The 16,683-nt window shown below is 42.3% G+C and overlaps 1 protein-coding gene across 5 annotated transcripts in view; it reads right to left on the minus strand.

Moving 5' to 3' along the window:
* Positions 1-16,683, minus strand: part of LOC129683554 (nuclear body protein SP140-like) — a 56,962-nt gene that overhangs the window by 14,828 nt on the left and 25,451 nt on the right. For 3 of the 5 annotated variants that reach the window (XM_055616267.1, XM_055616265.1, XM_055616262.1), the window contains 6 exons: positions 14,029-14,130; positions 13,232-13,285; positions 10,496-10,561; positions 8,269-8,349; positions 1,774-1,878; positions 203-345 (listed from right to left, as the gene is read on the minus strand). In XM_055616267.1, coding sequence (XP_055472242.1) covers positions 203-345; positions 1,774-1,878; positions 8,269-8,349; positions 10,496-10,561; positions 13,232-13,285; positions 14,029-14,130 — 551 coding nt within the window. The remainder of the gene's footprint in view (positions 1-202; positions 346-1,773; positions 1,879-8,268; positions 8,350-10,495; positions 10,562-13,231; positions 13,286-14,028; positions 14,131-16,683) is intronic. The other 2 variants (XM_055616264.1, XM_055616266.1) reach the window with 2 other exon arrangements.

Raw genomic sequence — 16,683 nt, forward strand, 5'->3', positions numbered from 1 at the left:
CCCTCCTCAGAGGTTCTGTATCTGTGGTCTGCAACACCGCCAAGGGTGTACCTGCCAGCAATGAGGCTATGAGTGTAGGGTGCCTTCTCCTGACTGACAGGGAAACCTAACTGATATTAGGGCTTTCCTCTAACTCAATACCTATTTGATCTGTAACTGATGCAATAAGAAGCGCTGACCCCTCTCCCTTCCATTACAATACCTTGATCAGAAATTTCAGGGGCCAGTTATAACAGCGCAGACTCAATTTCCAGTTCTTTGCTCTTCCATGGCCTCCCATAATTTCAAATTCTTGGGGCGTGAACCAGTTTCCATCCTCACATTGTATGGACATCACAGAGGTCCCTGTAAGACCACAGTTGGTTAACTCTGACTCTGCTGTGCCCGTAGAGCTCAGATGTGTATCCTCCCACCATGCTAGAGCTAGAGCCACCCAAACCGTGCTGGATGCCAATAGCAGAGGAGTCAGGTGTCCTCTCAGGCTTCAGGAATCCCCAGCTCAGACCTCAGATTCCCTGATAGGGCTTTCATGAAGCCATGTGTATTTTTTTGACTGTCATGCATGAAAAAATAATCATCACCGTCAAACACCTGGTAAAACGACTTCAGGGTCACCTGGAAATGGAAAAGTCAGGCAAGTGAGTGACTCCACAGCCTGAGTGGATTCAACCTGATGCTGGGGGTCTCAGGATGGAGAACAACCAGAGGCTCAGGTGCCCCAGGCATGATCAAGGTGGAATCCTCAGCTTGGAGCCGAGACTGCAGCTTGTTCCTGCAACTAAGGATTGTATGGCATCATAAATTGGATAAATTTCATGAAAATATCGAACAGAAGTTTGCCCATCCCTGTAGTCACAGTAGACATTATCAAACATAAGTGAAATATCATTCAGTGGAAATATACTTTATGTTAAAAAGCCAATTATATGTTCGACTTCTTCATTATTATGAAAATACAAACAAAATTCCAACTACACAGTTTCACACCCACCAGGATGACCAAAAAGAAAAAAAGAAAAAGAAAAGAAATAACGGCTTTTGATTCGGGGAAGTTGGAGGCCTGCGGCATTGCTGCTGGAAATATAACACAGTGTAGCCACCACCAAAAACATTTTGGTGTTTCCTTATGGGTTTAATATATAATTATATATTATATGTTATATATAATTATTACATATATAATTAATATATTAATATTTAACATATAATCACCATATGACCCAGCAATTCCACTTCTGGGTATTTCTGCCCCCAAACTGAGTGTATATATTCTCACAAATGTTTTCCTCAAATTCTCAACAGTACTAACTCATTAAGGCCACAGTTAGAAATAATCCAAACTGATGAATGAATAAAGAAATGTAATATGTAGTATATACAATGAAATATCATGTTATTTGGCCATAAAGGGTTAGTGTGGAGAAAAACAGCACGTGGGTCGAGAGGAAGGATTGCAATAATGGCATGAAAAGGCCCAGATGAATATATGCAAGTACCATGGGATTATGCATGGAGGGCAGACCAGATGAGGATGGTAAGGTCAATGGCACTGGATGGGGGCTGAAAGATGGATGGTGAGGTTATTGAGATAGTGTAAGTGAAATATCTGCCTGGCCCAAGGTAAATAGGGCAATTATAAAACTAACAGGTGTCTGTGTCTTAATATTTTGTGATAGCAGGTTAAATAATGCCGCCGTGATAACTTAGAACTAATAATAAACATTTCATAACCCAGCATTCATTCATTTAATTACTACAAGTCATGAGACCTACCTTGCTTGAATTTATCCTTGTATAATGTTCCTTTCAAGTTACCACATGTCACAGGAAGCAACTCAGCACTGAAATCTGCAGTTTCATTTCTGCGCCTTCTTAGAACTGAAAAAGAGGATTTATTCTTCTCTCTTCACTTTGTAGTTTTCATTTCCCCTCCTCCCTTTAGAATTTTTCCTTTAAAACTTGGGACATTTTGCTCCTATCTTTAGTTTCTAAGTCATTCTTCCAAGTGGCATGTTGGATACATAATAACAAAACACGATACCCCTGATTCATAAAAAACAGAAGAATTAGCAAAGAAATTTGGCTTTATAAAATTGTCCTAACTCCTTTGCTAGTTAGTACACTGATTGCTACATGACCATGAAACATGGCTGTTGTCAGGTTATGACTGGAGTTGTTTAACTGTGCTGTTTGACTAAAGATGGTGGCCAGAGATGCTCCTCTTTTCTCTCCATTTGAGCACTGACTGGGTGAGCAGGGAGCGGAGATGAGCAGCAACCTAGCAGAATTGGGTGAGATCACTTCTACATCCTCTTTTTGTCTGCCCTGCTTCATTTCTCACTCACAACAGTGTTTTTTTGTATCTGCAGCTGATACAGAAACCCAGAATCTTCTAGACTAATCTAAGAACTATACAGGAAGGGAAGAGATTCAATTCCACAGATGTAGAGATGAAAATTCCTCAAGCAAATTCCTGGAAGGTGAGAAGCTAAGTTTTCCCTGCCTGTAATCAAGGCAGACACCTGGATGTGCTGTGGGTGGAGGTGGGTGGGATCGAGACTGCAGTGGACTGAGAATGGTTGACATATTGCCCTCTTATATTAGAAATAAAGAAATTGAGGTAAGAGACAAGGAACAGGTCCAAGTCCATGAGGTCAAAGGAAGAAAAAGATTAAACCTAGGTCTGTTCACCACTCTGTACACCTGAGTGTACAGTCACTGCTGGGTGACACCCTGTGTGCCAGAGACTGTTTCCACTCTTCAGAGTTTCAGGTCAGTGGAGCCAGTACTGTAGTTGTCTACAGCTCTTGTGGAGAGCCGCTTGTTTATCAGGATACTTTCTTATTGAGCTCTCAGCAAAAAAACATGTTTTCATCCTAGCCTTCACCTGGAGACAGGGACAGACAGGATGTTTTTGCCAAGTTCACTTCCTTTTGTTTCTGTGAGGATAGCACAGACTTCATGGAGAAGCTTCTCCATGAACTTCATTGTATCAAAGTGCTTTGCTCTGACTATAAAAATGGACAGTGGAATAAACTGAGTGCCTAGTTTTCTATTAGAAGCCTTCTCTAACAAATACCATGTGTAGTGTCTTGATTTTTTTTTCTTTCAATCCTCACTCCCCACTCAAGAACTGTTTGAATCTGCCAGTGCTCTCCAGCAGTTTGGTGCCTGAACAGGGACCTGAGATATGGGGAAGTAGTGAAGGACACCGTGAGTGTTGGCCAGCTTGGATCATGAAGTGAAAAGGGCACAGTGAATAAAATTCGAGAGTAAAAATGGACAAGGCAGTAGCCTCGTGTTTTTTTGAATGGAATTTACTTAGAAATAGTCTGTCTATATGGCACCAGACTGAAAGTACAACCTTCAGGGTAAAAGAGAAAGAGGAAAGAAATATGGGAGACTTTTGGACATAATGAGTTTAAACCATCAGTTCTTCCAGAAGAGTTATATGTCCCTCCTAATGATAATTCTTTTTTAGAAGAAGACTTTGAGAATAACTTAGATCCTGATGAGATTGCAGAGTTAGAGGAAGAACAAGGTAGGCAGAAAGAAGAAGATATAACTGAGTTTTATGGCTTTCCAGTTATAGAGCACCCTGATGGACAGGGTAATATGGTGAGAGTCCATTCTCCTATATCATTTAAGCAATTAAAAGCTTTAAAAACTGCATGCTCTCCAAATGGTCCTACAGCACCTTTTACTCAAGCTTAGAGTAAAGTTAGTGTTAGAGTCCTTGTCTACTGAGGTTCTCTGTCCAGGGGAGTGGAAGCAATTAACGAGAGAATGTTTGACAGGAGAAGGTCATTTGTTCTGTCTTGAATGTATAAATTTACTAAGTTCACTCTGTCTTGGTTATAGATTATTGGTCATTGGGTATTTTTAAAATCTGTAACATATAGTTAACTTACTTAAAACCTAGGGTTGGAACCATTCTAAACAACAAATAGTTGTTACTCACATCCCAAAATTTGAAAAGCTAAAATATGTTCATGTAACAATTGATACTTTTTCAGGATTTATAATGGCAACTCCCTTAGCAGGAGAAGCCACCAAACTCACTATGAGTCATTGGTTACAACTGGTATTCCTCCCATTATAAATACTGATAATGGTACTGAATATATTAGTCAAGCTTTTCAGCATTTTTGTGCACAAATCATAAATCATAAATCATAAAAAGGTATTCCATATAATCCTCAAGGTCAAGGAATTGTGGAGCATGCCCATAGATCTCTTAAGAACCAATTGCAAAAAATAAAAAAGAGGGAATCATATCCCCAAATCTTAATCATGTTTTATCTTAAATTTTTTTTAATGTGGATATACAGGGCTGTTCTGTGGCTGATTGATTGTAGCATCCTAATACCAAAGATTATTATGCCCAAGTGAAATGGAAAGCTCCGATTACTAGAAGATGGCAGGGTTCCAACCCTGCATTAATTTGGGGAGAAGGAATGTTTGTGTTTTTCTGCAGGATGCTGAAGGAGCCAGGTGGATCCCAGAAAGATTGGTTCGATTTGCAGGAGATGTTCCCTGGAAGGAGGATGTTCCTACTGCTGTGGACTTGTGGTCCTTACACACCCTTGTTTCATTCTGCTCCTAAGAGAAGATATTGTGCAGAGAAACTTCTTAGATATAATGTGACTGGACTTGATTGATCTGGTAATCAGGATAATTCTCAACAAAATCTGGAAGAATGGGAAAATGAGGACTGACTATGGGACTTCGGTCTGATTCTAGTTTTCAACAAACACATATTTGGAAGCTTGCTTCAGAAACCCTTAGGAAGCCCTGTAACTGCCTATGTATGTTCTCCTTATGCTTTGTTGTTTAGCAAATGATAACATTTTTATATAAGATTCAAACATTAATTTTTCTTGCCAGGAATGTACACTAAGACTGTATTTCTAAGCTTTCAAATGGACAATAAGTTCTGGTTGTTTGACAGTCATTTATTATGATTCTGGTGAATGTTTCTCATGCTTGGTATTCTGATAAGGGGTCATCTTTTAAGTCACTTTTATGGAATGTTATAGCACTTGGCTTATTACTCATATTAGGAACATGTCTCCTACCAGTGATAATTAAAACCTTCATCAATGCCTTTTAGAATGTGAAAGCTGATCTGCATAAGATTAAACTCCAGAGTCTACCCTAGTGGAGGTTGGTAGTCAAATATGGGTCAGATCTCCCTGAAGAAGACTGAACCTAAGAAAGAGCATGAAGGATGGAATTCATGTACCAATGACAAAAAAAAATATACTTTGGGGCTAGAGAGATGGCTCAGTGGTTAAGAGCACTGTCCTCCCAAAGGATTGGGGTTCAATTTCCAGCAGCCACATGGCAGCTCAAAACTGTGTTGACCTACAATTCCAAACTATGAAAAAACAAAACAAAACAAAAGAATATATCTTTCAAGAGAGAAAACCTAAGACAGGCACAATCTTCTTCTACATAGCTCTTAAGTTATGGTCAATTTTTAAAATATAAAAAAGGGAGACCTGTGGAGAGACACTTATTTGTCAGGATGCTTTGTTGTTGAGCTCTCAGAAAAACAAACAAACATGTTTCCAGCCTGGCCTTCACCTGGAGATAGAGATAGACAGGATGTTTTTGACAAGTTCATTTCCTTTTGTTTGAGACAGTAGGCAGGATGTTTTTGCCAAAGTCACTTCCTTTTGTTTGTGTGAGGATAACACAGACAGGTGGTGGAGGTAAAGAACTTTGACTTCTTGATGAACTTTATTGTATCAAAGTGCTTTCCTCTGACTATAAAAAGGGACTGTGGAATAATCCAGGTGCCTAGTTTTCTTCTAGAAGCCCTCTCAAACAGATCCCATGTATGATTTCTTGGTTTTGTTTTGTTTTGAGTAAACAAGAAGTGTCTCCATGGTTAATTCAGCTACATAAAGCTGTGATGAAAACTTACACTCTTGCTTACTCTCTCTGGATGGTGGGATTACCAGTCAACAGAAGGTCTTCCACTCAGGAGTGGCTTTCCTACGGACTCTTCCCCTCCACCCTCAAGATGCCACCCAGTCTTTGAGTCATGCTTGGGAATACCCCATGCCTCCTACTTCTTCTGAGGCCTCAGACTCATTGCCCATTGGGAAGATTTTCACCTGACTCATTCCTGCAACTGTCCCTCCTCTACTCCAGCCTGACTTTGGGCCAAAACTCTGGCAACAGGCTCAGCAGAATACAGAGATCTTTTTCTCTCTAATTCTGTGTGGATTTTTTTTCTTTGTGGGACTAGAAGGTTTGGTGGATTATCTTTTATTGAACATGGTTAGGCCTCACATTTTGAAGTGAAAAAGGAAACACTGATGTCTATTCTAGCCCATGGAGAAGAAGTTGGTATAGAGAGATTTGGATTTTAGATCTAGATACATTTCATTTCCTACTACATTTTATCTCCAAGCAGAAGAAATGAGCAGGGAAACTGAGTTCTTGTCATATCCAGGGGCATTTTGCCAGTGTAATATCTTAAACACCATCAAAAAACCCATAAATATAATTGTGGTAAGAATATGATTTAAACTTATTTTAAAATAGTTATTATGGTCAGTCTTAAACTTTACAAGTAAGACGGATTTGTCAATTCCTTGCTTTGTATTCAAAACTTTTATAGAAGGTTCAGTAGTTGGCCTCAATTTAGTACATGCCAAATAAAGTGACCTGTTAGTCTGCTCATATAATGACATATAGTTCCAGTGGGGTAAAAATACTGTAAAGTCTTATTTTTTTCCATTTGAGTGGGTTGAGTTGGTCCCCCAGGGTCCTGCACATCCTAAGGCAAAGTGGCAAAGCCCCTTTGTGACCACAGAACACATTAGTGGGATTGGATTATAGCAGCATGGCCCCTTACACCAGGCCCAAGTAAAAAAGCTGTATTTCTTTTAATGAGGTCACCCTGGTGTCTGGCCCCTCCCCTTTTCCTACTGTGGAAGTGATGGAAGCATTTCATGGGAGAGAGAGAGAGCATGCTCTACCTCCAGCATCTTCCACAGCTAAGCCCATCAGACAAGAAACCTGCACAAGCACCAGTCACCTCACTTCTCTTCAACCCAACTTGGCTCGGCCCACATCAGCTGCTAGGGAATAGAGGCTGAGTCTCGAGGAACCTTGAAATGAGATGGTGCTAGCCCTGCTTTTCATATCCTGATCTAGGTCTTGTCCAGGCTGAAGGAGAGGAGGTGCTTTAAATTAGAGAAAGCATCAAGGTTTATTCCTTTGCTGTTTGTTCTTTCAGACATTTCCTATCTCAAAAATTGGATATCGGTCAGAAAGGGCTCTCAGCTTCTGCTGTGAAATGCTGTCACTGCTGAAAAGGAACTGGAAAGCTACAGGGCCTGCCCAAGATGAGAAAGAACTCAACAAAAGGAAGGAAGAAAAGGAGTGTGAGAGAGGAGATCTGGTGTTTGCTTACAAGTCACCAAATGTAGCCATTTTAATATCCAACATGAGAGAAAAGCATTTCCATAAAAGTCAGGTTCAACTCTGAGGGAAGGAAGAAATTAGGACAGATAAGATTGATAAAAAAAATTCAGTTCACACACCCTTGCTCCAAACAACTTTGCTCTTTGATTTTGCTGCTCTGTTGATATAATGTTCTTGTGGAATGTATACAATTTACTCTTGTTCATTCAAATGCTGATTTCTCTACCCCAGTATCTAGCTTCAATCTGGACATTGCATTGTGATGCTTATTCTAAGCTTCACCTGTCTCAAGATTGTGTAAACATGCCATCATTTGTTCTCTGTGTTGCCAATGAAAACAACCGGGCAATGCTGAGCAATGGAGAGAATAGGGTGGGACATCCTCGTCTGGAGGGGAGGATAAAGAGGAGGTAGGAAGAAAGATCCATGAGCAGAAACCTGAAAATATGAGGGAAATGAACTGGACCTAAGATATGACTAAAAAGCAAGTATAATTTGGGAAATCTGAATGGGAGGCAGCTATGTGGGCTTGGAGGTTTAGAATGGATGGAGTAATTATTGCCCATCATTGTGCTCTAGGTTAATTAAATAAATCCTAGTCTCTGTATGGTAATTTGGGTATACAGCTGGTTTACGAATAACCATTGTTTAACTATAAGATAAATCAATATTAAATATTAATAATCATCAACACTGCTCTCAATTGACAAGTTAGTTTAAATAGGTTATTTGTTTGTTTCTTTTAAGGCTTTAGATTCCCCCAAACTTTACCAAATCTGTGTGCGCTCAGAGGGTGAAGAGAAAGAACCACAGAAGCCATCTTACCCCTGGTCTGGACAGAGCATCCTGGAGTCCTTTTCCTTTTCTTTCTCCTGGTAGCTGCCTGGCCACCAGCTCTGCTGCCACCTGGGAGGGACACAGCCAAATGCAGAGTTGAGCAGAGTACAGGTGAAAATGGAAAGGAGCAAGGGAGGCATTAAGCCACATCAGGCCACTTTCTCCATGCCCTGTGGAAGAGAGCTCATGACAAGGAGCCATGTTCTTCCAGGCAGAAGTCAGAGTTAAAGCATGTGCAGGATTCATTTGTGTTGACACTTTGGAAAGAAATCTATTTGTCTACACACAAGGAGACATGCATGAAAATGTTTTCAAAAACTACCCAAATGATGCGGTGTGAAAATATGCATTTAAAAAAATGCAACCACTCTTTTTTCTCTTTTCTGAACAAAAATATACACATCATTCAACAGCACAGGAGGATCATTGTCAAGACCATAAGACTCTTAGTTTTGTGAAATTAATATTGAGTGGGTTTTCAAAACCTACTAATGGACCTGATGCAAAGTGATAGTCATTTAGAAAATGGCATTTAGTTTTTCTCTAGAAAGAAGAAATCCCTTAGATCATTCCTAAAATCAAGCATCAGGGTCTGTTTGTAAATATATCTATCTTATAGGAATAAGATTGTATGAAACATGGCAACATCACCATGTAGATATGTTTATGACAGGTTTGTTCAAGTTGGTCTCTCTCCCCACCCTTCTCTCTTTCCCCCTCCCTCTCCCGCTCTCCCCACCATGTGTATCTTCCTAGCTGTGTGTATCTCTCTAAAGAATGCCTTTAGTGACAAAGGCTGAGCATGTTCAATATTGTGAAAAACAAATAAAAATATAGACATCGCCTCAATTCTAATAACCAATGCATGCATTTTTGCATATGTGTGTATAAGAGTGAGTTTCTTTGTATATGTGTGGGTGTGCCTGAATGTGTGGAGGCCAGAGATCCAAGTTTGCTGTCTTCTCTGATAGATCCCCACCTTAACTGTTGACACAAGCCTGACACTAAAGCTGGAGCTCATGATACGGCTAGACTCATTAGTCAACAAGTTTGAGGAATCTGCCTGCACATGTCTCTCCATTGGGGGGGGATTACAGATGTGTGCATTATGCCCAAAATTTCATGTGGGTGTTGGGGATCTGTACTCAGGCCCTCATGCTTGTACAGCAAGTGCTTTAGCTGCTGAGGTTCTCCCTGGCCCTTCAATGAACACATTTGCAGACATGGATTATCATCTATGTTTCCATGTCTAAGTACACCTTTCTCTCTCCAGACAGATACATACTTCTATTAAAAGAGATGAATTTATGGACAAAAAAAGAATGTTTTCATAGGTACATATGTCCAAAAAAAGAAAATTTTTTATCACACACACACACACACACACACACACACACACACACTCGCACACACACACACGCACACACACTCGCACGCACACACACACGCACACACACACACATACACACACACACACACACACGCACACACACTCGCACGCACACACACACGCACACACACACATACACACACACACTCACACTCGCACATGTGCACACGTGACCGGGTTGCTTCATTCATCCTTCTTTGAAACATTTTTCCAGGTCAATAAATATTTCATACTGAGGATGACAGCACTTTCCTTCCAGCTCTGGGCCACTCGCTCTGGACCACCACGTGTACAAGAATCAAACCATTTGTCAAAGACATTGTAGTGTCAGGATCCTTTGGTACAGCATCTGAACCCACATCTTACTGTAGCTGTAAAATTTTTGTGGGACGGTGGAGATTGCTCACTGCTTAAGAGCATAAATTTGCAAGCATGAGGTCTTGTGTTTAGACACCAATGTCCATGTAAAAAATGCTTAGGTATGTGCCTATAATGCTAGTGTTAAGGGACTGGAGATAATAGGCTCACTGTGGTTGCTGACTGGCAATTATCAGGGGAATATGGGAGAGAGAGAGAGACAGAGAGACACAGAGAGAAACAGAGAGAGAGACAGAGAGAGCACGTGCACGAGAGAGAACAGGAGAGTCTCCACCCTCCTCAGGCTATACATGTGGGGGCGAGTATGTGTAGCCATATGCACCTGTGTCAGTACAGCACACACATGTGCACACGCTATCATGGCTCAGAAACTCAAGGCCCCCAAGTGTGCAGTGGCAAGACTTTCATAAACTCGACAGCTCTAACTCTGTCGCTCTGTTTGCTTACTTTGTGGGCCTAGAGTTAGTGGCCTCCTCCGTTTTCGTGTTGATTGGTTGTGGCCTTTCTTTCTTCCTTTAAAACAAACAAACAAAAAGGCTAAAATTACTTGTTCAGAGCTATAAACATAATTCTCTGGGCCTTATATGTCAGCAGTGCTCAGATACTGTTGTCAAACTTCAGTTCCTAGAAATGAGGCAAAATTCTTAACAGTTTAGTTGTGTGAAGGTTGATGGCACAGTTAAATTTCAGTTCTTTCTGTGACCTGGGCTCTGGTCATGGGATGCTGTAGGAGATCACTTTCCCTTGAACACCTTTGAAGAATAGAAAGCTCATTCCTGCTCGTGCCTTAGGTTGATTGAATGACAAGTGTTGGAGCATTTATCTTCCATGCAAATTCAAGCTGGAGACCATGCTACACTGTGAGGCGAAGAATGCTCTCAACTGCCATGTGGAACCTTTTTCTTTAGTTAGTCTCCACTTTCTTAGAGTTGTAACATGAGACCCTCATGTGTTTCATCTAGCACCTGAAGGGCTGGAGTGGGGGTGGGGAAACTTTAGGAAGCCTCATAGGATCTTTCTGTTGCAGTTTTGTTTTCTCTTGAATTATGCAAATGCGTGTGACCACAGGTCTGGAGGATTGGAGAGTCTGTCTAATGATGACGATGAGGGATGATTATTATTTCTTAATCTGTATGTTTGCTGAAATAGAGGATGTGCTTACTGCGTGCTCATGTGTTTGAATGAGTGCAAGCATGGTCGTGCCAGTGCACACGTGTGAAGGTCAGAGGGCAACTCTACACGTCAGTCCTTGACTTGCACTTTCTTTGGAACAGGGTCTCTGTGGTTGTTCACTGATTGTGGCTGGCTGCCCATCTTGGGTGAGTCAACAGCAACTCCAGGACTGACAAGGGCAGAAGCACCAAATCTGTCGTGGTCTTCCAAGGAAGGTGACGTACTAAGAACATTCCACCCGGCAGAACTTCTGCTGTCCAGTCTACGGCAAGCTAGAGACCAGTTTCTGAAAACTTCCATCAAGACTCACCTGGGTATAGCTGGCGAGCTCAGCTGAGCATCAGGTCATGTCTGCTGATGCCAAAGCTGCTCTGCCCAAGTGGGTTACACAGAACTGAGAGCAGATGTGGCCACTCCACAGCTGGCAGAACACAACTAACTGGGCTGAATATTTGTTCAGTCCTGTGAGAAGCCATGACTGGCGGGGGCTGTGGAAATGCTATGACTGAGTAGCACTGGTCTCTGGAAATGGAGGCCGAACCTGCATTTCTCCTGCAGAGGCCATTGCTTGCATAATAGCCTTACGCTCAAGCCGGACCGTCTCTCAGGGGCTAAGCCCTACCACAAAGTGGTTCACCCTGGCACACTGCCTAGAACTTCCAAACCCTCTTGACGGACAGGTGGTGCCTTCATTTGGCTTGTGGATCAGCTGAATCTGGCTGCCCCATTGTGACCCTAGAAGTCCTTGGATCTCACCCTTGGCTGTTGGGACCATTTGCAGTCTGATAATAACACCCCTATCTCTTTTATGGGAAACATATGCCAGTGCTGATTCTTTGACCTTCATGCCCTGCACACACTCCTGGTTAGGGCAGCTTGCTCACTGCAGGGAATAGGCCCCAGAAAGGAACTCTACCCTTCCTGGATGATGGTCAGGACTCAAGTAGGTAGGAGGCTGCTGGTGACACATGGACCTATTCTGAGACTCTCACTTCTGTTCTGGTACCCACGGCTTCCAGTGTAATTCTGTCTCCTTCTATGAATATTTTCTGCCTTGCTTTCTGGCCCTTGGATGGCCTGGGTTTAGGTGAGAAAAGAGATGGTCTGAACCGAGAGGTGCAGGTGCAGCCCACGGAATGACATGTGCAGTCTTGTGGCAGGAACCAGAGCAGAGCTCCAGGCACCTGAGGGGATGCCTCACACTCAGTAGGTCTGGGGACAAGAGCAGCATTGATGACACCTGCCTTTCAGAATTGCCAGAACCACACTCTGGAGTGTGCTCCCCCACTGAGAATGCTGAGATGATGCCACTCGGTTAAGGTCAAGGGCAGAGAGCAGATAGGATGTGTGACCCACAGTCAGAGCCCTTCCTCACCCAAGGGCATGGTTCACGGAGCTGGGACCGGGATCCACAGCTGTCCCCAGACCATGGGACAGCCGTCCACCTTCTCAGTGACTAAAGAATGTTCTGTTCAGGGGAGCACAACTATTATCAACGCTTATTTTCTAGGGATGTGTTTTCTGAGAACTCGTGTGGAAGCCAGGCATTTACATATGTCCCTCATGCAAACACAGTGAGTTGCACTTTAGTGATGTCAGGGACAATCAGGATTTTTACTTTATAGACTCAGTTAAATTTCGAAGGGAAAAGGTCACATTTGCCACCGTTGCACAGTGCTCTTTAGTCCCTCCATAGACCTGTGTGTGCAGCATCTATCCGGCTTGGTCCACAGCACAGTTGTTGGGTATGTTGGTGGAGGGACTTCCCACTTCTTGACACCCATAAGATCAGGTCACTTGTACACTAACAGTCAAAAGCAACACCCCCTTCAAGGTTCTTAGCTTAATCATATGTGTAGAGTGCCTTTGTCATTAATATAACAGGCTCCAAGAATGAGGAGGACCTTAGGGGAGGTCACCATAGCCTACTCCTTTATCACAGCAGCAAACTTAGCAACAAATGACTTCTCTGTTACATCAAAAGCATGGAAACACCCCTTGTTTCCTTACCTCTCCTCTTCCTGGATTCTCCTACAGTAATGTTGTTCCTAGTGTCCATAGCTTCTAGAAAACAATAAATGGCGATTAGGAAAGAAATAATGAAGAGAAGTTACAAACCTTAGGACCATCCACACTGCAAGCGCCTTGCTTACATCAGTGTTTGGATTGTCATTTCTTTCTTCCTCCTAGAAGAATCCAAGGCTACTGAACTGACAACTAGGAATCCAAGCAGGGTCCTGGCCATTTTTGGACCCCCACCTCCCAAAGAAACATTTTAAATGTTAACAAGTTTTTGCACAAATAAAATAAGAATTTTGTAGGTAATTTTCTGGGCAAGCCCTGATTAGTTCTTTGACACTCTTGAGGACTTTGGTTGGAAATATACTCTGGATTGAGACTAACTGACCTAAACTCTTTCCTCTTCACAGGCTGCAAGCTCATACCCGACAGGGACCCTTGTCATGGCTTCTATGACAAAGCAACTTTATTATCTAGCTGCAAGAGTTTACTCAGCCAACTTGGGTGGCAGGAAAGAATGGGTGTGACCCAGTACATCAAGGCATCAGGCAAGCAAGTGCCAGTTTTAAGGGTATGTTTCTTCTGTATCACCCAAATGTGACCAACTGACTCCATCCTGTGGTACACGGCTCTGTGAAGGGTTCTTGCTTCTCTCCAGCTCCCAGCAGGCAGGTACAGAGGACTGGATTCAGGGCTGGCCTGGACAAGCTAGTACTGTAGCTGGAGCTGTGGGACTCACAGAGTTATCCCCAACCCATGACCCCTGGGCAGCCTTATCTATTCCTTACCTTCTTGGCTGCTTCCCATACTTGCTTCCTGGTCTTCTGCCACATATGTTGGGGAACACATGACACAGGAACAAGTCTTTTCACTTGTGGATGGTGCTGCTCCTGGAACAAAATTGTGGGTGTTGATTTGTTTGTCATTTAATTTTGCAATGCTGGAGGCTCATTCGTGCTAGGCAAGCATTCTACCACTGAGCCATACCCTCAGACTTTTTTATGTTTCATTTTCAGACAAGGTATCAACTCATTTTCCTAGACAGCCTTAAACTCAGGCTAGCCCAAGCTAGCCTTGAACTGTGGTCTTCTAATTGTCATACTAAGGATTTGACAACCTTTTTACAAGTTTTTTAGTCCCACCCCACTTCTTGTTCCTTTAAAATATTTTTACATTCTCCCTCTATCTTTCTGTTCCTCTTTTTAAGTTTTTCCTGTCCTGTCTTGCCCCCTTTGTCAGAACTCCATCTGTTTGATTATTTCAGGGCATGGTCTCCTTGTCTCTCATAGAGCAGCAGGAGAGAAGCAAGCTCTTTCTGACCCCTTCCTTTGTTCAGTTGGTGATCTAACATCCCGGATACTAATCCTAACCAAAAACTGCAGTCCATGGATTCTGAAACAGAGACAGAGAAGAGCCCCCACTGTTGTTGAATGGCACAGCAAGCTACAGTCTGAACTACAGAGGAGTGCTTTCTGGAAAAATGAACTAAGAAACAAAACACCTGCTCTGGCAATCCCACCAAGATCCAATGGAGCCATTCTCTTTCCACCATCTACATTATTTTCCATCTTTAATTTTCTATGTGTAGCTGTAAAGAAAAATTTAAAGTTCTTATATTTTATTATGAAGAACAAACCTGTTCTTTAAAACCAGTAAAAGGTAACCTTTGCTACTTTTACCAGTTTCAAATCCTTCCCACTTAACCAATGCCTATCTACTTACTAACTATGCTCCCGAAATCTAGCCAATCAAAGACAGTGATACAAATTTGAAATTCATCCAGTCAGCATCTGCCAACCTCCAAATGCTTGGGTGATAATTCTGTGGCAGCCTATTCATAATCACTTCTGTTTTGCAAAGTCTACAATGCCTGAACTACCTGCTTCTCAAAGCTCCAAGCGAAACCAACTGTGGCCTTTTTTGTAGAAGCCCTGTGCTTTGAGCACAGTGCCTTCTCCCACTCCCTCCTGGGTCTTCACTTAGCTTCAGATATGGGAATGATGGTCTCTAGCTTCCATGTATGGTGTTCCCATCTGAGGACTTGCTAGGAGTGTCCTGCAGATGTAAATTCTAGACCTCCTGTGCACAGCACAGACAGTGTTCTTGAACACACCAAGTGACTCAGTATGGACAGCAACTTGTCTCATTGTGCTCTTATTTCTGTGTCATGCTAGTTAAAGAAGCACACACAGATCAATGTCAAGAAACTGCCATCTTAATTTGTAGATACAGTAGTTAACAAATATGCTGTCAGTTTATTCTTGCTTCATTTAGTATCAACAACGCTTAATAAGTCTTTTTCCTTGTGTCTGTTCTTGATTCTCTCAGTCTTTCTGAATATTAAAAGATATGACACAAAACAAACAGATGGAAGCAGAGGTCCCAAGCCAAGCCAGCTTCTAAAACTAATGAATGTGGACCTACCAGCCCATAGCCAACTTGTGCAAAGAAGCTTGACCTTACTCTAGCTTAGAACAGTCACAAAGATACATGGCGGCTTGTCAGTCTAGAAATAAGTTCTTTTTCTCACTGTGTATGTAATCTTGAGTCAACTACTGTCATGTAATTGATTACACATCCCCCTTTTAGCCCCTGCATCTCTTGAGAGCCTAGTACTTCACACATGGCAACACACTGTTCACATTTATAGCCAAGCATCCTCTTTCCATGCGTCATGGGGATCTTCTCTCAAAGCCACAATCTCCCATGACAGAACTTGCACTTCCTCCTTGTGCTCTCACAATGATTCTAGCTCTTCCACTTAATGAACAGCAGAATTTCACAAATGATTCCAGTTCACAAGGAGGTGGGGAAACCCAGGGAGATGTGGAGACCAGATAACTTCACCAGTTTGACAGCTAGCTCTATAGAACAAGAGAGGAGTCTCCAGTGTTCCCATGCCCCTCCAGTCATTGTAACTCTGGACCATTCTCTGGGGAACATTGCTTTCTTTGACAAACACCATTAATCTTGAGGCTGAGATTTTTCTGCAAATGGAACTGCCAGACTGTGTGAACACAGATGTGTTTAAGAGGTCTTGAGAGGTTCACCTGTGTATGTCTCTGTATAATCAGACTAAGCCAACAGCATTTGACTAGATGTGATGACACTGTGTAGGCAACAGCTCTATTGTGAGTTGGAAACACTGGACAATTTTCTAACATCTGAGTGAAATATTCAGCATCCTAACTTTTCTCCCAACACTGAGAAGAAGTGGGCACAAGTCCCACCCCAACTGAGAATCTATGAGCAACTGATACCTGCTGGAAGAGGGAACATCGTTTTTCTCCAGCAGAGTGCCACTGGGTATGCCAACCACATCCAGGGCAGCCCCATGCCCAGGAGTAGGTGACCAACACAAACTTCATAGTTTTGTGTCTGTGTGTGCCTTTTTTGTTCTTTCTTTCTTTCTTTCTTTCTTTCTTTCTTTCTTTCTTTCTTTC

Source organism: Psammomys obesus, unplaced genomic scaffold (assembly GCF_907164565.1).
Source record: "Psammomys obesus unplaced genomic scaffold, mPsaObe1.curated_primary_1811, whole genome shotgun sequence".
NCBI classification, from domain to species: domain Eukaryota; kingdom Metazoa; phylum Chordata; class Mammalia; order Rodentia; family Muridae; genus Psammomys; species Psammomys obesus.